Source organism: Peromyscus californicus, unplaced genomic scaffold, assembly GCF_007827085.1.
Source record: "Peromyscus californicus insignis strain IS unplaced genomic scaffold, ASM782708v3 Scaffold_11__1_contigs__length_118956290, whole genome shotgun sequence".
NCBI classification, from domain to species: Eukaryota; Metazoa; Chordata; class Mammalia; order Rodentia; family Cricetidae; genus Peromyscus; species Peromyscus californicus.
In genome coordinates, this window is record NW_026294402.1 from 108,129,885 (window position 1) to 108,153,346 (window position 23,462).

At 39.5% G+C, this 23,462-nt stretch overlaps 1 protein-coding gene across 42 annotated transcripts in view; it reads left to right on the top strand.

Annotated features, from left to right (window-relative positions):
• The window catches only part of Clasp2 (cytoplasmic linker associated protein 2), a 190,388-nt gene that overhangs the window by 67,165 nt on the left and 99,761 nt on the right, over positions 1-23,462 (top strand). For 39 of the 42 annotated variants that reach the window (XM_052722718.1, XM_052722710.1, XM_052722740.1 and 36 more), the window contains 2 exons: positions 116-262; positions 23,193-23,272. In XM_052722718.1, coding sequence (XP_052578678.1) covers positions 116-262; positions 23,193-23,272 — 227 coding nt within the window. The remainder of the gene's footprint in view (positions 1-115; positions 263-23,192; positions 23,273-23,462) is intronic. The other 3 variants (XM_052722999.1, XM_052722961.1, XM_052722989.1) reach the window with 1 other exon arrangement.

Here is a 23,462-nt window from a genome sequence, read left to right on the forward strand (position 1 = left end):
TTTTTTATTTTGTATCCTACCTAAATAATGATTTTTATTTATGGCTCTATTTTATTTTTGAGTCTTAATGGATTATGCAAAAAACCTAGTATCTGTTTTCTTATGCTTTGTGTAGATAAAAGCTTTGATGATGAGGAATCAGTGGATGGAAACAGGCCATCATCAGCTGCTTCAGCCTTCAAGGTTCCTGCACCTAAAACATCTGGAAATCCTGTCAACAGTGGGAGAAAGCCTGGTTCAGCAGGTGGCCCTAAGGTTGGAGGTAATGCAAATCCATTTCAGGTCTATGTGCATGCTTCATGCATCGTGACACTCAGTGCTTCAGAGAAGTGTGTTTATTCATGACTGCAGCAGAAATGCAGGTCTGGAGAGAGTGTTGCAACATATAAAGTGTGTTGCCTTTTAAAAATGAATATTACAAATTGTTACTTCCAGTAAGAACATGTATGAATTTGTGTTTCCTTGTGGGTACTTATTTTTAAGCTGCCAGCTTTAAAGGAAAGATTCAAAGTAGTTTTGAGCATGTGTCTTTTAAAGGGAGTGGTATTTCAGGATTGGGCCATTTTTGGGTACTGTAGCTGTGTTTTGAAGTGCAGAAATATACAATGTATTTTCACAGTTGTCTAGGTGTAGTAAATTAAATTCTTGAACATTTAAAATGGTTGAAGATACTGGGTCCTGAATAATTTGTCACAATAGAAATTGGGTGGTGGTTAAGTAAAACTGCCTCAAAAATGGTTTCCGGATTTGGTAATAATAAATAAAAAGACGGGAGAAAGCAGCTTTTTAAGCAATGATTCAGCATATCCTTGAACCTCTTAGAAGTGTTTCTAGTGTATTTCTAGTATATTTTTCATATTAGGATCCCTGAGTTAGCTCCTTGACTATCTTACCAGGTGTCAGTTTCTGCTGGATCTGTCTGATAGAATGAGCCTGTAAGAACGAATACCTATTTGAGTGCTGGAAGTCACTGACCTCTTAGATACACACAAATGTGTGCCTTGGTTGTATCTTGGAAACCTCTTGTTTGCAGTAACTGGTGTGAAAAATCAAGGTCTTGAAGATTTTGTGTTTTATCTTTTTGTCTATGGTACCTTGATTAAACAGAAAGGAAAGGAAAATAAAAACTGCATGTCTACTAGGTTGGTTCCATTTCAGACCAACCAAACATGCTTTCCAGGTCATGTGATTCAGAATGTAGGGATACTGTTAGGGGTATTCTCTCTCTCTCTCTCTCTCTCTCTCTCTCTCTCTCTCTCTCTCTCTCTCTCCTCTCTCTCTGTCTCTCTCTCTGTCTCTCAATGGATGGGGGTCTCTGTGTAGCCCTGGCTGGCTGGAACTGGCTGTGTAGAGCAGACTTCCCTCAAACTCCCAGAGCTCCCCTGTCTCTGCTTCTTGAGTGCTGGGATTAAAGATATACCACCATGTATAGCTCATTTTAACTTTTCTTTAACTCTTATATATCATACAGTTATAAAGAAAGAATTTTAACTATTTCTGTTTTATAATCAAGAACTGTGTTCTGCAGGTACTAGTTATAATACTGTAGCATATGATGCTCTCTGTTACACACTCTGCTCTTTAGTAAGGTCCATGTGGTATTCTTTGGCTTCTTCTGTAGCAAATAGCTATGTTCAGTCATTACAGAGGGATGAAGTTCTTGATTTTTAATTACAGAATTCTAACTTGTGATAATTTCACAAAACACTAAAAATAGACTAATGTTTGAGATATATGGCATAATGGTTAACATCTTTATGATTCTTGACTAGTGGTTTATAATTAGTTCTGGTTTTATGAGTTAATTCTGGAATAAAATTTGAGATAGTAATTTACTTATCATAGGTCACATGATTCTCTGCTAGTACCATAACTGATTTTCTTGAAAATTAGTATGAGAAGAGTTTTCTTGAAGGACTGACTTAATCTCTCAGTCTGCAGTTGGTAGTTTGTAGTCCTTGCAGATAGGAAAATGTGAGGTAGGGATTGTGTCCCCATCCTAGACAGTGACTGTTTTGATAAAAATTAGAGACCTTGCCTTTTCCCCCTCCCTTCTCTTCTTTATCCTCTTACTTTTCTGCAATTGCAGAGAACTTCTTGTTTCTTTTGTTTGTCCCTGCCCACTTGATTACCCGTTTGGTCGTGGGCTTTTTAAGATTGTGTCTCCCTTTGTAGCCCAACTCAACCTTGAAATCGTAATTCCTTGTGCTTGAATTACAAGCATGTGTCATCATGCCAGGCTTCCACTGCCTGTTTTTCTGTCTAAGAAAAAGCTACTGGACAGAGGATATTGATAATGTTTCTGAAAAATGCCATTCTTGGCTGTCAGTCTTCCTTGAGAACTTAACTGGAGATGTCCTCGTGTTGGCAGACACACTGATTTCTAAATTGGCTGCTGAGTTTTCCTATAGTTGCTGCATATTGGAAGGACCTGCCTCACAGAACTCGTGATACTGTCCTGATTGGTGGCCAGCCAGCGTGTGATGAGAGGAGCTGCTCCAGATACAGTCAAGAACAGAAGTTATGTGCACTAGTTCTAGTGAGGGAATGGCTGCTTTTTACTACACATACCAATATTTTCTTGAAGACAAAATTGGCACTATTTGTATTGTATCATCTTATATATACCCTTTTCCTACTTTTTTCCTATTTTACCATGTTTTATCATGGTCTTAAATTAGTTAAAAATTATTCATGTCTAGATATTTAGATTGCCTTTATATTTTTTCTGTTGTTATAAACCATGCTGTCATTCTTTCATGTATATCTTTCAACATATCTCAGTTGTTCTTCTGTGACCTTTTTATTGTTGTTTTCTGTTAGCTTTCTTCTTTTAATTTTTAAAATTTATTTATTTATTTTATGTGCATTGGTGTTTCATCTGCATGTATGTCTGTGTGAGAGTGTTCCCCTGAAACTGTTACAGATAGTTGTGAGCTGCCATGTGGGTGCAGGAAATTGAACTCAGGACCTCTGGAAGAGCAGTCAGTGCTCTTAACTGCTGAGCCATCTCTCCAGCCCCAGTTGTTATTTTTTAGTGGCCTTTTAATGCCATGCAGACGCCCTGTTACTGAGGCACCTCCACCATGCCATAGTTTGGGGTTGTTTCTTTTTAATGGTTGCCTGGAGCCCAGGCTAGCCACCAACTTGCTATGTAGCCAAGACTGACCTTGAAAGCCTGATCTTCCTGCATGCACTATCATGCCTGGGTTTGAGATTGCTTTCAAAGTTTGCTTTCTGAGTTATAGTAGCTCTGTTCCTGTACCAGTTGATTTCACTACTATTCATTTTTTAAAATGAGAGAAGAATTGGGCGATGGTGTCATTTCATTGTTTATAATTAGTGTTAGATTTTTAGATAATATTAGTTAGTTACTTATAACATTGACACACCACTGAACAAATCCTGTTTGCAAAAGTTGTTTGTATTTTCTTTTTTGGTCACTCATTTAGGTGAACCAAGTGTTTTCTTCCTGTTGTTTTCCTTTAATATCAAAGACTACTTAAAATTGCTTTAGCTAGTCGGGCGGTGGTGGCACACACCTTTAATCCCAGCACCTGGGAGGCAGAGGCAGGGGGATCTCTGTGGGTTTGAGGCCAGCCTGGTCTACAGAGCGAGATCCAGGACATGATCTGAAGCTACATAGAGAAACCCTGTCTCAAAAAATAAAAAAATAAAAAATAAATAAATAAAAATTTGCTTTAGCTACACAACCTCAGCACTCCCCTGGAAGAAGTACACCCTGAGCAACACAGCAGGTCACGGCCAGCCTGGAGCTGCCTCAATAAATAAATTAAATAAATAAATAATAGTGTTAGCATTAGTTATTGGATCAGTACTAGCATCTCACAGTCAGTAGTGCCTACTCAGTCCGCAGTTTCCTTTATTTATATGTGGCCTGAGTTTTTTTCAGTAATTTCTAAGCACCCACTTTGTACAGGTGATGATAATCATTCCCATTCCCCAGCATACAAGGAAGAGAGTTGCTTTTTCTTTTAAATAAATAAGCATGACAGGAATCACACATAATTAATCTTGAGTTATTTGTTGTTGATTATGATGCAAAATTTTACTAATGGATCTCTATTTCCTTGTGATGTACCTAAGGAGGTCTAAAGGATGTTCTGGCCTTACATTTACAGACAGAACCTCAGAGTTGAATGTTTTCCCCATGAAAGGTGGTTGTTGGCAGGGGTGAGGTGAGACCCTGTGATGTGACCACTGTGAGAGACTTCCTTCTGTACCATTTCTGGGGCATTTCCTAATTCTGTACATGTGCTCCTTATTTTTTTGTTCCAAATAGTAGAAGTCTGTTACTAAATTTGGAACTTAAGAGATCAGCCAGTCACCATTCCAACTTAAATCTTTTTGAACTTCAGATTTTTGACTGTACATCATACAGTGCCCTGATACCATGAGTCTGAACTTTGGTTTGAAGGTAAAAATGATTTGAGAAGATAATGTTCTTCTGAGTAACAGGTTGCCCATTCTCTCACTGAATGTATAGCTTTCACCATAGTTACTTTCCTTGACGTTAGCAGTTTTTTCTCCTATGTAAAACTTAAAATGTCAAAGACGTTTCTTTGTGCGAGACTTGTTTTTTGAGGCATTCAGAATGTTTAGGAAAAGTGAAGAAAACAATTTGGTTAAAATTTGAATATGTGAGTTGAAGGCCCATACTCCACAGGTAAGTCATTTTCATCTGCAGTTGAATGTGGCATTTATTCTGTGCTGCACTCCATAGCATGTGCTGAAAGGACTATAAAGAAAGATTCAGTTCAAGGTATTATTTCTGAGACAGTCTCATGTATTCCAGGCTGGCCTTGAACTGACTATATATCTGAGGGTGACCTTGAAATTCTGATCCTTTTGCCTTTTAATACTGAGTGCTAGGATTACAGGTGTGTGCCACTACACCCAGTTTTTTCCCTGCTAGGGATGATTTAGCCTAGGGTTCCGTGAATGCTAGGCAATCACTCCACCAACAGAACTGTTATCTCCAGCCCTCCAGTTTAAGGTTTTAATCTTACAAAGATACCCACAGTGCCTGCTCATGACCTTATGACTTAAAGATAATTACTGGTAGCATTTGAGCCCTCCCGTGCTGAATTTACTTATTCTTTTTGGATGGGAAGTGAGGTGTTAGAACATTGTAAAGCCTCCTAGACAAATCTGTTCCAGTTTTGCCTTAGAAAAGATGGACCTATCATTAAGAAAGATTGCCTGTGTGAGAACTTTTTAACCTCATTGTAGTTGATTCATATAAAGTTGAAGTTTACAATAATGGCTGCAGTCTCAGGCTTATATTTATATTTGTGTACATTCTAATGCTATTGAATCATTAAATGTCATTTCTATGATGGGCATATTGTGAATTAAAATTTTTTCCTTGTTAACTTGTCATTTGTCTTTTTAAAAAACGTTTTTGTATATTCCTTGCCAATGAAAAGAATTGGGAGACATCATTTTGTTTTAAATATAAAAATCATGCTAATTGCTAAAATAAACAATATAATTAGAAAAAAAGTTGAGGGGCTAGAGAGAAGGCTCAGCAGTTAAGAACATACACTACTCTCAAAGAGAAACCATGTTTTGGTTCCCAGTACTCACACCTGGCAGTTCACAACTACCTGTAACTCCAACTCTGGGGGCATCCAGTACCTCTAGCCTCTGAGGGCAACTACACGTTTGTACATACTCATACACATACATACAATGTTAAATAATCTTTCAAAAACTTGAGTAGTATCTTGCCTCAGTCTGAGATAACCAGTGTGTGATTTCTTCCCTTCTACATAGCATCATTCCCTTTTAATTATGTAAGTCCTCAAATTAGGTTCTCTCCTCCTAGTGAAGAAAGTGTTCTTCAGTATCAAGAATTACCTCCATTTTGACATCATGATAGTTGTCTTAGTCTGTTTTCTGTCACTGTGTCAGTATGCCTTAGACTGGATAATTTATAGAGAAGAGAGATGTATTTTCTCTAGTAAAGAAATGCTGGACAATGTAATATCTTTTTTTTTTTTTTTGGTTTTTCGAGACAGGGTTTCTCTGTGCAGCTTTGCGCCTTTCCTGGAACTCACTTGGTAGTCCAGGCTGGCCTCGAACTCACAGAGATCCGCCTGCCTCTGCCTCCCGAGTGCTGGGATTAAAGGCGTGCGCCACCACCGCCCGGCCCAATGTAATATCTTGGTAGCGACTCATGCTGAGGTCCTCCTGCTTGTAACACCACATAGCAGCAGTGTCCAGCTCTCTTCCTTCTTCTCAAGCCACTAGTCTCATCCAGGAAGTCCCACTTCCATCGTCTCCTGGAGGTTCACCTTCAGACACCATCAGTCTTTTAGTGTGCTTTTTAGTCCAGAGACATGCCAGTGTGCAGGCAACACTGACCTCAGAGTTTCAGATATTCTGTTTTATCTTTTGAATTTACTGAAATTTTTAAATTTTTGTCTTTCTTTAATCTCTTTGTGGCATTTTTGCAGCAGGCTTCAGCTCATGTTTTTATTAGGATACCGGAAATCTCTGTCGTTTTCCCTTTAGCTCTGACTTTCCTTTCTTCAATAAAGACTGAAGTGAGGACAGTAAGATTATCAAAGTAGTCTCAGATTCCTATAATGGTAGTTTTTTTCTTCACATTGACCTCGATGTACTTGGAATTTATTTTGTATAAAGTGACAGTGTGCCCATCTTAACTCTCTCCCTCCGTTTTATTTATCCATGGCCAGTTAAGTAAAACATACTTTACTGCATTGAAATGCCACCTGTTTGAATCCATTTCTGTTCTTTCATTTTTTTTTAATTCAATTCTTTTATAGTGTGTGATTTTCCTTGGGTTTTTTTTTTTTTCTTTTTTTTTAGCGAGAGTGGGGTGGACATAGTTTCTCTGTGTAGCCCTGGCTGTCCTGAAACTTGCTTAGTGGACCAGGCCGGCTTTGAACTTCACCTGGCTCAGTTCTCCATACTTTCTGTTACAAAGAGTTTTTATATGCAGCACAGTTGGTAAATAGTAAACACTCATCATCTGCATGTATAACCAGCAATTCCCCATATTTGTATAAATTCTCTATCTTCAGATACATTTTCACACCTAAGCTTTCGTGTAGAAAAATATAAAAAATAAATGTAAGATGTGATATTTCACCCCTAATCATTAATGTACACCTCTTAAGAGTTAAAAGGCATGCTCAGTTGTGATCACAATACAATTGTGGTGTAGAAGAAGCTTCTATGTACTGTCTCTAAAACATGCCTATTACCAGTGTTAGCTCCATGGCTTTAATAGTTTAAAGAGTGTAAACTAGTTGTCTTTCTTGATTGTCCCGGGGTTCTGTTTGTCTGGTTTCTTTGTGATGTTATTTAACTTGTTCCTATAGCCATGGCCTTAAACTCACAGAGCTGCACCTGTCTTAGTGCTGGGATTAAAGGCATGGCTCTCTATTTTTACAACTTGAAAAAGGCTTTGTTTGTTTGTTTGTTTGTTTGTTTGTTTGTTTTTCGAGACAGGATTTCTCAATGTAGCCCTGGCTGTCCTGGAACGCTCTCTGTAGAGTAGGCTGGCCTCAAACTCAGAGATTTGCCTACCTCTGGCTCTCGGGATTAAAGGCCTGAGCCACCACTTCCTGGCAGTTTTTGTTTATTTGTTTGTTTTGTTTGTGTTTTTTTTTTAAAGCTAGATGATCTGTTAGCATTTGTTAAACTGGGACATTAGTGAAAAGGATCTATTTTCCCCATATTTTGGTCACTTTTTGTTATTTGTTTATTTATTAGATAGGTGTCACTATAATCTAGCCTGTCCTGGAACTGAATATGCAAATCAGGTTGGTCTTGAACTTGTGATCTTCTGGGTTCTGCCCCCCAAGTGCTGGAATTATAGGCATGTGCCACTATGCCTAGATTGAATCAGGATTTCTTTACTATGGTTTGAGTATGTCTGCCATGGGTTCATGTGATGTAGACTTGTTCCTCAGGGTGGCATTATGGAGAAATGGTATGTAGCCTTGAAGAATAGATCCCAGTGTGAGAGGTTTAAGTCATTGACTTAAAAAGATTAAGTAATTCTCATGGTCCATGGTAAAAGAGTAAGCTTGAGTCCCCAGCCTGTCTGGATTCATGTCTTGCCACACTTTTCTCTCCCTATTGTAGCATTTGTTATGAGGCTCTCGAGACTTTCAGACTTCCAGACTATGTCCCAGATTATTCTGTTTTTCCAATGTTCCCAGTCTCAGGCATGTTGTCACGTAACAGAAAATAGATTGGTACATTTGTCATATTTAAAGTTTTCATAAATGTATAGGTCTATTTTGAGCTTTCCGTTTTATTCTTTACTTTATCTATCCCTCTGTTACAACTCAGTAATTATTGGTTTAGTTTCTGAGTTTTCACATTTGAAAGAGAATATACTCCATGTTTCTTCTGCAGGACTGTCTAAACAGATCTTTTTGTTTGTTTGTTTGTTTGTTTGTTTTTTCGAGACAGCATTTCTGTGGGTGTACCTCTGGCTGTCCTGGAACTTGCTCTGTAGACCTCGAATTCAGAGATCTGCCTGCTTCTCTCTCCCACCACCACTCAGAAAAAGTTCTTGACTTATTGCTCATCTAAGTAATTTTTAGTCAGTTTGACAAATCCCGTTTTGTGAGCCTGGTTATTAGTGTTGTACCTCAGGAGACTGGACAGCTTTATGGCGAATGTTTGTTCTCTCATGAACATGGAGTTTATCTTTGTGTATTTGGGGGTTTTAAATGCCTAGTACCTTTTGTCTTAGGTAGGGTTTCTGTTGTTGTGATAAAACATCATGATCAAAAGCAAGTTGGGGAGGGAAGGATTTATGTTGGTCTACAGTTTCATCACTGAGGGGAAGTCAGAGCAGGAACCCAAGCAGAGAGAAGGAACCTGTAGAGAGGAGCTGATGCAGAGGGCAAGGAGGAATGCTGCTTACTGGCTTGCTCTTCATGACTTGTTCAGCCTGCTTTCTTATGGCTTCCAGAACCACCAGCCCAGGGGTGGCACCACCAACATTAGACTGAGCTCTCCTGCATCAATCAGTAAGAAAATGACCTACAGACTTGTCTTCAGCCCCATCTTGTAGAGGCATCTTCCTCTCAGATGCCTCTAGCTTATGTTTTAAGTAGACATAAAACTAGGCAGCATACCTTTTGTTTTTAACTTTAGATTGATTTGGTTGGTTTATTCCTAGGTGCTCCAGAGTATGTTTTTATTAAACTTTGTATGTTTTCAAGTTTTAAGTTTATAAACCTACCACCACTGCCCATACTTACAAAAGAAATCAATTTGTATATATATTGGTTCTGTAACTAGCCACTTTTTAATACATTTACCTTAATTGTTCTAGTATTAGTAAAAACTCAGGAGTCAGAAATTGTGATTAAAAACCTGATAAATCCAAAGAACAACAGAGGAATGATCGGCTGACCCTACTCTCCATGTTTCCCAGATCCAAAAACTCAAAAATCTTTTCAAGCCCCTCCTTCTTCCTCTTTGTGTCTCTCTGTCTTCATCTGGGTCCACCAGAAAACTCTGTGGTTTATTCTGGCCAGGTGAATGTGAACTCAGAGCTCTGAATCATGGTTTAACTCCATTAGTGGTCTTGGAGTAACAAACAAATCTCTTGCAACATTTCCCTCTTTTTATCTAAATAAAAAGGAAAGGTTTTAACTCTATCATAGTAATACTATATACAGTGATTATCAGGTATTGTCTTAAAAAAAAAAGGGAAGGTTTTAATCTTAACTGTTCTTATTATACATGGTTTTACTTTGTTATTAAGTAAGAATTACATTCACAATGTCCAGTCCATTTGCATTTGGCAAATTCAGAGAAAATATTCCATTGTCTATCCTGTCTCGGTGAGTCCAAAGTTTTGTACCTAATTCACTTTCTATCCTAACTTATATTGCCAACCCAAAACTTTCTTTTTAGACCTCAAAACATTTTCTTAGATAAACAACTTAAGCTTTTATGTCTCTCAACCTTATACATTTTAAACCTCTCTTCTGAGTTTCTTTTCTGAATTTGGTAACAAAGAAAACTGTAACTATAACTATCTAGTCTTCAACCCCATCAAAGACCCGAAAAGGATATAATATTACCTGAGCAAACAAGAAGTGCAGAGCAAACAACTTCTAAAACTATAGAAATGACAGAGGCAGCTGGCTGTCTGGGAAGTCACCTAAGGTTCCTCTGTAACTCTGGGGCATCCATTTTCAACCTACAGGCCTAGAATATCTGACAGACTTTTTTGTGAAGCAGGAATTTTGAAGGACTGTCCTACCTTGTCTTGGCAAAGTTCAGCAGTCACCTTCTTTAGTGGATGCTTTTTTTCTCCTAGAAAGACAAAAACAAAACCCTGCCCTGACCCTAACTTTGGGGAGTTTCCCTTTTTGGCAGGTTATATCTAATCAAATGAAAGGCATTTGTCAAGAGGTCTCTCCTGTTTGAATTTACTCTTTATCAATTTTGATGGTGTTTGTGATGGAAACAAAAGCAAAACCTCTTCCCCAAAGTAACACATATCCTGGTTACCATTCTGAGGTTATCACATCTTTAAAGTATACAGGCTGATTTAATTTAGCAGGTTTTTCTACTATCCATTGTCTGTCTGCAGCTGCCATTCCTTTCTCATTAGCATTTTAAAAAATTAAAGTTAATAAAGCACTGTCTGATCTATCTCTGAGGGGGCTGTCTTTATTGCCCCTTCCTGTTTTTTAAGCATATCTTTTAAAGTGTGATTAGATCTTTCTATAACTGCTTGTCCTGTAGGATTGTGTGGTATACCTGTAACATGCCTTATATTGTAATATGAAAAAAAACTTTTTTGCCGGGTGGTGGTTGTGCATGCCTCTAATCCCAGCACTCGGGAGGCAGAGGCAGGCAGATCTCTGTGAGTTCGAGGCCATCCTGGGCTACAGAGTGAGTTCCAGGACAGGCTCCAAAGTTACACAGAGAAACCCTGTCTTGAAAAACCAAAAAAAAAAAGAAAGAAAGAAAGAAAAAAAAAAACTTTGCCTTTTCCTAGAGACATATGCTGGAACATTGTCAGTTTTAATTTGTACAGTTATCCCCATGATGGCTGTAGCTTCTAATAAATGTGTAATCACAGAATCATCCTTTTCTGAATGCAAAGTGGTTGCCTGTAGAAATCCTGAATATGGCTGGGCAGTGGTGACGCCAGTCTTTAATCCCAGCACTTAGGAGGCATAGCCAGGCAGATCTTTGTGAGTTTGAGGCCAGCCTGGTCTACAGAGCGAGATCCAGGACAGACACCAAAACTACACAGAGAAACCCTGTCTCTAAAAAAACCAAAAAAAAAAAAAAATTCCTGAATATGTATTTATGTATGTATGGTATGGTGGTATGGTACACATACTTTAATTTTCCAAACTCCACAAAATGAAACACATCCATTTGCCAAATTTCATTTCTTTGAGTACCTTTTGGGTAACTTCCTGCAGGTAATGGAGTTTGGTTATACATAGAACAAGGAGGACATTTCCTTATAATTTTCTAGGCTTGTTACCAAGGTTCCTTCAAACCTTTGTTATTAACATGGTGTTTCTTATGAAATTCTGAGGCTTCTAGCACATTTCCTACCAATAGCTGATCAATTTCATCATTACCTTGTGCTAGAGGGCCTGGTAGACCTGTAAGGGATCTGATATGTGTTATATACAAGGGATTTTTTTTTCAAAGATTTATTAATTTATTATGTATACAGTATTCTGCCTGCATGTGTCCCTGCAGGCCAGAAGAGGGCACCAGGTCTCATTACATGTGGTTGTGAGCCACCATGTGGTTGCTGGGAATTGAACTCAGGACCTCTGGAAGAGCAGTCGGTGCTCTTAACCACTGAGCCATCTCTCCAGCCCACAAGGGATGATTTCTATTTCTGATTATTTCTTATAACTGAATAAATAACAGAGTTAATTCTCAACCATCTGGAATAAATTCAGCAGTTTATATATGTAAAATAACTGTTTCTGCAAATTGAGAGTCAGTAACTATATTATTGTTCTGGAAAATCTAATAAAACCATGAGAATAGCATATAATTCTGACTTTTGAACAGAATCATAAGGACTTTGAGCCATTTTACTTAAATTTCCTGACTTATAACCTGCCTTTTCTGATTTATTTGCATCAGTATAGAATGTAGGGGCTCTAGAAATTGGTGTTCCTCATACGATGTGAATAAGGATCCATTTAGTTCTTTTTATAAACTGAAGTCTCTTGATTTGGGGGTATTTATTGCTAATCTCTCCCAAAAATTTCCTGCAAGCTCTTTGCCAATATTCATTTTCCACCCATAATGAGGCAATTTCATCAATAGTAAAAGGAACCACAATTCCTGCTAACTGACGAATTCTCAGTTTTCCTTTCAGAATCAATTCAGAAATCTTTTCTACATAGGTCTTTAATTTTTTACTCTGTGTGGTAAAAATATCCATTCTAAGATATTATCTTCTCTCTGCATTAAAATCTCAGTAGGGGAATGAGTAGAAGGTAAAATAACCAGAATGCAGTCGAGCTCTGGCTCCAAACAATCCACATGTGCATCCTGTAATTTCTCTTCTACCAAAGCCAATTCTCTCTCAGCCTCAGCTAATAATTCTCTTGGACTACTTAAGTCTTTATCACCTTGTAAGTTTTGAAATAAATTATTTAGTTCTTGAGTAGTTATTCCAGTTATGGGTTGTAGCCAGTTAATGTCTTACAGTAATTTTTGAAAATCATTAAGTGTTTATAATTGATAATTCTTGATTTGTACTTTCTGTGGTTGAATTTTTTGTAAACCTATGTTATATCCTAGGTAATTAATAGAATCTCCTCTTTGTATTTTTTCAGGACCAATTTGTAATCCCCAACAAGGCAAAATTTTCTTTGCTTCTTTAAACATTTTAACTTTTAAATTCAATTTTAATGATTGGGGTGGGGAGAGTGCACTGTTTCATGTATTTGACATTTCTTCCTTGAGAACATTATTTTTTCATGTACCCAGTGTGCTCTTAAGCAGCAGCTGTCCTTACTGTCCAGCAGTTCGTAGAGATGAGCATTAGCTAGATTGGAACAACCATCACATGTGCCTACCAAATTTGCTGTATCCCAGTAAAGGACTAAACTTTTAGATTTGAGATAGCCAGAGGGGTGCATTTAGTATTTGTTGCCTTTTGTCTGTGCAGCATCTATTAAACTTTATTTTTTTAATGTCTGTGTGTATGTTTTTGTGCATGCAAGGGTGTGTGTGTGTGTGTGTGTGTCTGTCTGTCTGTCTGTCTGTCTGTCAGTGTGTCTGTCTGACTTCTGTCTCTTTGTCTGTCTGTGTACTTTTAGAAGCCAGGAGGCCATCTCAAGATCATCCCCTGGAACATTGCACCTCCTTTGAGACAATCTTTTATTGGTCTGCAGCTCAGCAATTAGGGTAGAATGGCTGGCTCCAGAGTTCCAGTCATATTCCGGTCCCCACCTCTCCAGTGCTGAGGTTACAAGTTTGTGCCACTACGTCCACCTTTTTATGTCGGTGCTGGCAACTGAACTGAAGTCTTGATACTTGTAAAACAAGTGTTTCACCTACTGAACCATCATCCTAGCCCCAGATTGGATGATGATGATGATGATGATGATGATGCTTTCTTTTTTGTTATTTTTATTTATTTTCATTGAAAATGGATTTTTTTCATATAATACATTCTGATTGCGTTTTCCTCTCCCCCAGCTTCTCTCAGATCCTTCCCAAATCCACACCCTTTTTTCTTCTCTCATTAGATTACAGACAAGCATCTAAAAAAATGATAAAACAAGAACAAACAACCCAGAATAGGACAAAACAAACAAACAAGCCAAAGAAAAAGCCCAAGAAACACATACAGACAGTGAGATACACACACGCACACACAGGAAACCTATAAAAACAAAATTTGAAACCATAATACATAAGCAAAAGATCTATAAGGTTAAATAACCAAAAACAGAATAAAACCAAAAATAAGCAAAAAGCTCTGGCAAAGCATTGTGAGACAAAACCACCATTGAGTTGACTTTGTGTTGGTCATCTACTGCTGGGCATGGGGCCTGCTCTTAAGTGAGGTGAGTCCAGTGAGACTCCTGTAGATGTAACCAACCATCTTATTAAATAAGAAACACAGAGCCAATACAGAGACGAAAGCCAAGAGGTCAGAGCAGTAGCTAAGAGCTAAAAACCTTACCCTTCACTGTCGCTGTTGCTCTACCTCTCCGAAAGAGACCTACTTCCTGTGTCTGTCTTTTTTCATAGAGTTTCTGTTCTGCCTTCTCATTGGTTGTAAACCCAACCACATGACCTCCTAGTCACTGCCTGTCTGTACAGACCTCCAGGTCTTCTATGATTGGTATTGAGATTAAAGGCGTGTGTCTCCAATGTTGACTGTATCCTTGAACACACAGAGATCCGCCTAGCTCTGCCTCCCAAGAGCTGGGATTAAAGACGTGCACCACCACCGCCCGGCTTTCGCTATGGCTTGCTAATAGCTCTGACCCCCAGGCAACTTTATTTATTAACATACAAATCACATTTCAGTACAAATAAAATATCACTATAGATTCCTTTGGAAAAAACTGATTTTTTCCTTTGTGCGAGGTTATCCATTGGAGATAGCTACTGGATTAGGGATGGAGGCTCATGTTTACTTCCGTGTTCAGTACTGGAGCCACATCTGACTAAGACTTGTGCAGGCAGGCTCTGTGCATGTTGCTTCAGTCATATGTGTGTCAGTTCTGTTGTGTCTAGAAGGCCTTGTTTCCATGGTATCCTTCATCCCCATTAGCTCTTACAGTCTTTCTGCTTCCTCTTCTGCAGAGTTCCCTGAGCCCTGAGATGAGGGATTTGATGGAGATGTTCCATTTAGGACTGAGTGTTTCAGGATCTCTCACTCTCTGCACATTGTCTCATTATGGGTCTCTGTGTTTGTTCTCATATACTGTAATAGGAAATTTCTCTGATAAAGTCTTAGTAAAACACTGATCTATGAGTATAGCAGAATATCATTAGAAGTCATTTATTGCTGCGTTCCTTTAGTTAGAACAGTAGTATCTGGTTTTCCCCCAAGTCCATGACCTATCTGTTGGTTTTATGTGGCGCTTTTGCCCTGTGAGGAAAAGTCACGAGGCACAACAAAACCCACTATGAGAGATTTATTAGGAGAAGGAGGGACAGAAGAGAATGTGATTAGGCCTGTTTGAGAGACTGTGTGGAGAGGGGGCAGGGTACATGGGATTCGCCTTTTATGGACTACCCCCTCACATGTGCATATGGGCCCATGTGGCTACACCACGCATGCGCATAGATTACATGATCACTCTGCCTGATCACTCTGCGCGCAATTTACATGACCACACAGGGCAATTACATAGAACGTACAGCGCCGGAAACAACTAGGTGGAAATGACCAGGTGTCTTGCCAGGGCGTGTGTGGTCATGGGGTTTGTGGTTAGAATTCCTATCACTATCTAGTGTCAGGTTCTTGGCCACTAGGGCAGTATTGGGCATGGGTTCCATCTCACAGAGAGCCTTAATTCCAATCAGGTTAGTTACTCCTGCAACTGTGCCGTTATTGTACAAGTGTGTCTTGCAGGCAGATCACCATTGTAAATCGAAGGGTTTATATCATTGGTGTTTACCTTTCTGTTCTGATAGCATGCAAAGTACCTTTTTTTTATAAGTTTTTTAAGAATTATTTATTTATGTTTATTAGTGTATTGTCTGCAAGTACACATCAGAAGAGGGTTTAGGATCCCATGAGACTACAGTTATAGACAGTTATGAGCTGCCATGTGGGTGCTGGGAATTGAACTCAGGACCTCTGGAAGAGCAGCCAGTGCTCTTAACCACTGAGCCATCGCTCCAGGATTTCTCTGTGTAGCTTTGGTGCCAGTTCTGGATCTCCCTCTGTACCCAGGCTGGCCTTGAACTCACAGAGATCCACCTGGCTCTGCCTCCCGAGTGCTGAGATTAAAGCGTGCGCTACCACCACCCTCAAAGTACCTTCTAGTACATGGACACTAGTCAGTAGGTGAGGGCTCTAGCTCAGTGGTTCTCAACCTTCTAATGCTGTGACTCTTTAATGCAGTTCCATATGCTGTGGTGACCCCCCAAACCATAACATTATTTCATTACTACTTCCTAACAGTAATTTTACTATTGTTATGAATCATAATGTAAATAGAAATCATAATGCATGATCTGATGTGTGATCCATAAGGGGTTGTGGCCCACAGGTTGAGAACCACTGTTCTAGGTAGTCACCAACTTCTCCATGTTATGACAGTTATGTAGATGTTCTGTTCAATAGTAGGACTTTACCATCAGTTTGTAGAGAGCAACTAATAGCCTTGGCAATAGCCTGGTTTTTTTTTTTTTTTTTCTGCTGTTGTTGTTTTGTTTTGTTTTTTGAGGTTTTCATGAGGCCCCTTTGGCCAACAGCTCAATTAGATGTAACCCATTCTTGGCACTGGAGAGTTTATTTGGTGATGAGATATGTCTAATTGTGGTTTTGTATCTCCCATTATTGTATCTCCCATGATTTCTAGTTTAGATTTCTTTCATGTATGTATAAATTTAAGAAGCTTCTACTGAATTAGGTTTCCATACAATCCATCAAATTGCCCTTAGTTTTTGCTGTCCCTCCCCATAACCGTTCTCCCCATCCTCCTTCCCTCTCCCCATTTGAACCTCCTTGTTTCAACCCCCCCCCCCAAAAAAAAAAAAACCCTAGTCTGTTTCCCCTTCCTGGCTGGCTATTATGAATAGAGTAGCAGTGAGCATGGTTGAACATGTGTCTCTGTAGTAGGATGTAGAGTCCTTTGTTGCCGAGTGTTGTCTCAGTTAGGGTTATCGTGGTTGTGATGAGACTCCATGATCAAGGCAAAGGCAACTCTTATAAAAGAAAGCATTTAATTGGGGGCTTGCTTACCTGGGTTTCAGAGGTCCACTATCATCATGGCAGGGAGCATGACAGCAGGCAGGTAGACATAGTGCTGGAGAAGTAACTGGGGGGATGGTCGGCAGTGGGGGAGGGCGGCTGGCAGTAAAGAGACAGGGAGGGAGAGACTTAGAAACAGGTCCACACTGGGCCTGGTGCGGGCTTTTGAAACCTCAAAGGACACCCCTAGTGACACACTTCCTTCAACAAGGCCACAGCTACTACAGCAAAACCACACTCCCTAATCCTTCCATGACAGTTCATCAACTGGGGACTAAACATGCAAATATACGAGCCTATGGGGGCCAGTCTCATTCAGTTCGCCACAAGTGGCATAGCCTGAGGTAGATCTATTCCCAGCTTGCCGAGGAACCAACACACCACTTTCCATAGTGGCTATACAAGTTTGCAGTCCCACCAGCAATGGATGAATGTTCTCCTTACCCCACATCCTTGCCAGCATGAGCTGTTATTTATTTTGTTGTTCTTGGCCATTCTGGCTAGTGTAAGTTGAAATCTCAAAGTAATTTTGATTTGCATTTCCCTGAAAGACTTAAGAACTTTGAATAGTTCTTGAAGTGCTTCTCAGCCTTTTGAGTTTCCTCCTTTGAGAATTCTCTGTTTAGATCTGTATCCCATTTTTAAATTGAGTTATTTGTCTTCTTGATGTACAGTTTTTTGAGTTTTTTATATATTTTAGATATTAGCCTTCTGTTGGATGTGTAGTTGGTAAAAATCTTTTCTCATTCTGTAGCCTGCATCTTTGTCCAAATGATGGTGTCCTTTTCAGTTTCATAAAGTCTCATTTAATTGTTCTTATTGTCTGTGGTATCCATGTTTTGTTCAGAGAGTCTTTTCCTTAACCAATGAATTTAAAAACGATTCCCCACATTCTCTTCTATCATAATTCAGTCTATCTGGCCTTATATTGAAGTCCTTGATCCATCTGGAGTTGAGTTTTGTGCAAGGTGATTATTTGCATTTGTGTACATGCAAATACAGAGTTTGACCAGCAACATTTGTTGAAAATGCTGTCTTTTTTTCAGTGTGTATTTCTGGCTTTTTAAAAATAATAAACCAGGTGTCCATAGGTGTGAGGACTAATGTCTCGACCTTCAGTTTGATTCCATTGATGAACCTGTCTGTTTGTATGCCAATATCATGCTGTTTTTATTATTATATCTCTGTAGTACAATTTGAGATTGGGGATGGTGATACCTCCAGCAGTTCTTTTATTATTCAGTATTGTTTTAGCTATCTTTGTTTTTTTGTGTGTGCTTGCTTCCATAAGAAACTGAAAATTGTCCTTTCAATTTCTGTGAAGAATTGTGTTGGGATTTTGATGGGGATTGCATTGAATCTGTAGATTGCCTTTGATAGGATCTAGCCCCAAACTTTAAACTATTTAATTGGAAAGGTTTTTAAGTTAATTGTCCCATATGATATATATTTGTATGTTGTAAGGTTTGAATTCTTAACACTAAACAAATAATTAAATATTTGAGTTTTAGAAATCAGAACTGTTGGGCTGGAGAGATGGCTCAGTGGTTAAGAGCCCTGGCTGCTCTTTCAGAGGTTCTGAGTTTAATTCCTAGCAACCACATGGTGGCTCACAACCATCTCTAGTGGGATCGGATGCCCTCTTCTGGCATAAAGGTGTACATGCAAGTAGAGCACTCCTACATAAAATAAATACATCTTAAAAAAAATAAAAGAGGATGCTGCATTCCTTCAGAAGTAAAAAATAAATAAAGAATAAATCAGAACTGTCAGTGTTAACCCTGGCTTTGTTAGGAGGTGGCCCACATGACTTTTAATTTTGTAATTTGTTTATTATTTCTTATTTTATGAGTATGGGTGTTTCACCTTCATGTATGCCTGTGTACTGCTTGCATGCATGGTGCCTACAGAGTCCAGAAGAGCACATTGGATCCTCTGGAACTGGAGTTACAGATGGTTGTGAGCTGTCATGTAGGTGCTGGGAATCAAACCCAGATCTTCTTGAAGAGCCCAATGCTCTTAACCTCTGGATCATTTCTTAAGACTCAAGTCATGCTATTTTTATAGAACATTTCGTACAAATTAAGTATTCTTTATCTAAAATGCTTGGAACTAGTAATTTTTTGTACTTGTAAAATATTTTTAAATTTTGAAATGTTGGCATATATACAAAAAGTACATAATGAGATATTTTGGGAGTAGGACTAAAGTCTAAATATAAACTTCATCTGAGTATACCCTAATCTAGAGATAGTTTCATGTGTCTCAAACAAGCTAATTTCTGAAGCAGCATTGGCTGGTGTGAAACTCTTCACTGTGACATCACAGTGCTGCCTGCATTGGTTGCTTTTCTCTTTGCTCTGACCAGTATCTGACAAGAGAGAGCACTAAGTGGTGGTCTTAGATTTGGAGGGATGCATCCCTGGACAGTAAGTGGTGGTCTTAGATTTGGAGGGTGCATCCCTGGACAGTAAGGCCGCTACTTACACTGTCCGCAGTAAGGAAACAGGAGCGAAGGGTGCTCGTGCTAAGCCAGCCTTTCTCCCTTTTATTCAGTCTCAGATCTCAGCCCATAAAATAGTGTCATCCATATTGAAAGTTGGGTTTCAGTGGGGCCTGGTGCACACACCTTTAATCCCAGCAGAGGCAGGCCGATCTCTGTCAGTTTGAGGACAGCCTTTACACAGAGAAACCCTGTCTTAAAAATAAACACAGAAAAAGAAAAGAAAATTGATTCCCTCTTTCTTAATATTATTAAGGACCAGCCTTAATAATATTCTTCCCCGGGTGCCAGAAGAGAAGCTATGAACGGCAAGAATTATTTTCAGGAAAAGAATCTAAGTACACTCAGATCTTTGTCTGTCTACTTTATTCTTCTGGGATAAAATCCTATCTACACATCTTCAATTCTGATCTTGTGTCTAGCTCCTTTCTTGCCTGATTTTTCTCTACCTTTATCTGTTGTCCCCTCTTAAGTTCTGTCTTAATTCTCTCTTCTTAATTCTTCCTCATTTAGGTTCTTACCCATCTAGTACTTCCTCATCTTCCATCTTGTCCTCAAGTTCTCTCTCCCCAAATCCCCCTTAAGTCTCCTTTCACCTCTTAGTTCTCCCAAAGTTTCTCAGGAATCCAGTTATAAACCCAAGCAATAACAATCTGTTAGTAAGGCTGTATAAGAAAGGGGGTCTCGGCTGGGCGGTGGTGGCGCACGCCTTTAATCCCAGCACTCGGGAGGCAGAGCCAGGTGGATCTCTGTGAGTTCGAGGCCAGCCTGGACTACCAAGTGAGTTCCAGGAAAGGTGCAAAGCTACACAGAGAAACCCCGTCTCGAAAAACCAAAAAAAAAAAAAAAAAAAGAAAGGAGGGTCTTAGCTTAAATTGCAAAAGAAATAAAGCTATCCACATGACCTCGGAGACAGGCGTTGTTTCCATAAGGGTGTTACTTTAGTTCACAGGTCATTTGGCCTCGGATGCTTGATAGGTATTTTAGATAAATACACTGTTAGGAGTTCTTGGAAGCACACAAGAAAATAATTGTAGGTCCCAGCTAATATATATACAAAAGCTAAAATGTCACCAAGACTTCTTAAGCCATGGCTTGACCTTCAGAAAAGTAGTAGCTTTTGTGGTCGTAGCTGGATTCCATTCCATTTTCCTGGGCTTGCAGCACCTCTTCTTTTAAACCTGTCTGGAAACACTCTTGCATACATACCCAGAGGTTCCTGACTGGATTTTAAATACAGTGAAACTGACTGTGAAGATTAGTCATCACATGCGCAGAATGTTTCAACTCTTGCAACACTTTAGATTTTGAATTTTCAGATTAGACATACTTAGTGAATTTGATGAATTAAGAATATGAAAGTAGAGCTGAGAAATGGCTCAGCAGTTAAGAACACTGGCTGCTCTTCCACAATCCCCAGCACCCACATGGCAGTTCAAAACTGTCTGTAACTACAGTTCCAGGGGATCTCTTGCACCTTCACAGACATACATGCAGGCAAAACACCAATGCACATAAAAGAAAAATAAATCTTAAAAAAGAATATGAAAATAGGGCTGTAGAGATGGCTCGGTGGTTAAGAATGCATATTGTAGCCGGGCGGTGGTGGCGCACACCTTTAATCCCAGCACTCGGGAGGCAGAGGCAGGCGGATCTCTGTGAGTTCGAGGCCAGCCTGGGCTACAGAGTGAGTTCCAGGAAAGGCACAAAGCTACATAGAAACTCTGTCTTGAAAAACAAAAAACAAACAAACAAACAAACAAAAAAATGGGCTGGAGAGATGGCTCAGAGGTTAAGAGCACTGACTGCTCTTCCAGAGGTCCCAAGTTCAATTCCCAGCAACCACATGGTGGCTCAAACCATCTGTAATGAGATCTGGTTCCTTCTTCTGGTGTGCAGACATAAATACAAACTGAACACTGTATACATAATAAATAAATAAATCTTTAAAAAAATGCATATTGCCATTTTAGAGGACCTGAATTTGATTCCTAGCACCCACGTTGAGTGACTCACAGCTTCCTTAAACTCCAGTTCTGGGGATGGGATCTGACGCCCTTTAATAGGCACACACATGCATAGGCATACACGAAGACAAAACACCCACACACATAAAATAAATAAATTTAAAAACAAAAAAGACTGTGAAAAGAGAGCGCTTAAGTCTGGAGGTAGCAGTTACGTGAAGCAGCTACTCTCCCCAGAGCTGTGGGTACCAGTGTGTAGGTTGCAGTCACTAGAGCCTGCCTGCTGGTCATGAGTAGGAGGCTTCAGTCAGTGGTCAGTGGGGATTTCAGACACTCAAACTGGTACTGGTCCAAGTACTGAGATTCTGAGTAGCCAGCCACAAATGGGACACTATGTCACCCCTTCCCAAATTTATAGAACATTGTGGAAGAAGGGGAGGAAAGAATGAAAGTGCTGGAAGAAACAGGAGAGGAGAGATATTAAGGACTTGAATGTACATTCTAGGCATCACATAGTGGTTGTACTCGGTTTACAACCGCTTTGATTACATGCACAAGATTGGGTTTCTCAACATTGTCACGGAGAGGGAGGGTTCATGACATACCACTTTCTTAAGGATTTTTACAGTTAAAGGTTGTGGGAGAGAGAGAGAGAGAGAGAGAGAGACCTTTTCTTCACTATTGTAGCTTATGCTTCTGTAAACAAATTCCCAACCTCCTCCCACCTCAAAAAAGCCCCCAATTCCTGCAGCTTTCATTCTTTTCACCAGCATCACCTATTGACAGAGCTTAACAGAAAGCCATTGAAACCGACAAAAAGACAATGGTTTAGTGGGGTTTAGGTCCAACATCGCAGAGAATGGAGGCGGAGTTAAAAGATAGTAGCTTAACAGTTAGCTTTTAAGTAGTTACTACTTACTAGTTAACCATATTGATTTTCTGTGTACAGTAAATGAAAGTTTGTATAACAAAGTTTAATGTTAAAATTCTCATTTCTTTCCCATGTGTTCCTAAACATAGCATCTTATATAGATTTCTGTGTCAGTAATAGGTCATCATTTATTGAAATTTACTGTCATTTAAAGTTGCTAATTGATGATTGATTTAGGGGTTTTTTGGTTTTGGTTTTGGTTTTTGGGTGTGTGTGTGTGTGTGTGTGTGTGTGTGTGTGTGTGTGTGTGTGTGTGTGTGAAGATTTGCGCCTTTCCAGGATTTATCTGTGTAGCTTTGGTGCCAGTCCTGGAACTCACTTGGTAGTCCAGGCTGGCCTCGAACTCACAGAGATCCGCCTGCCTCTGCCTCCCAAGTGCTGGGATTAAAGGCGTGCACTACCACCGCCCAGCTCTGATTTGGGGTTTTTAAGACAAGTTTTTTGCTTTGAAGTTCAGGCTGGCGTTGAGCTTGCTGCAATTCTCCTGCTCAGCCTTCCAAGTGCAAGGATTACAGCCTTGACCACCACACCTGACCGACTGTTCAGTTTTTAAATGTTTAGCTTTTCTCTTGTATTTGTGTCCTTGCTAATGCATCGAATGGTTGTGAGGTTGGGACTTTCTACTGTCATATCAGGAAATAATCAGCTATACCATGTGCCTTGACTTTTCTGAAAGTTACCCCAGTTTGAAATATTTCGTATGCATTGGCATATCCTTCAGAACCATGTTATTGTTCATATCAAAGGGATAATATTTCACATTGTCCTTATTGGCAAGATACCTAAAACTATCCCTTAGAAAATGAGTTTCTTCTTACTCAACAGGTGCTTCTAAAGAAGGCGGGGCTGGAGCGGTTGATGAGGATGACTTTATAAAAGCTTTTACAGATGTCCCTTCTGTTCAGGTAAGGCCCTCAGTGTCCCCAGGAGACTCTCTGCCTCTTTATGTCCTGTCTTTTTTCCTTTTAAAAATGGTTATTTGGGGGTAAGCTAAAAGGCTCAGGGTCAAGCACTTCGCAGTGCAAGCCTGACAAGCTGAGTTTGACTCTGAATCCCACATAGAAGTGGAGGGAGAAAAGCAGCTCCACAGTTGTC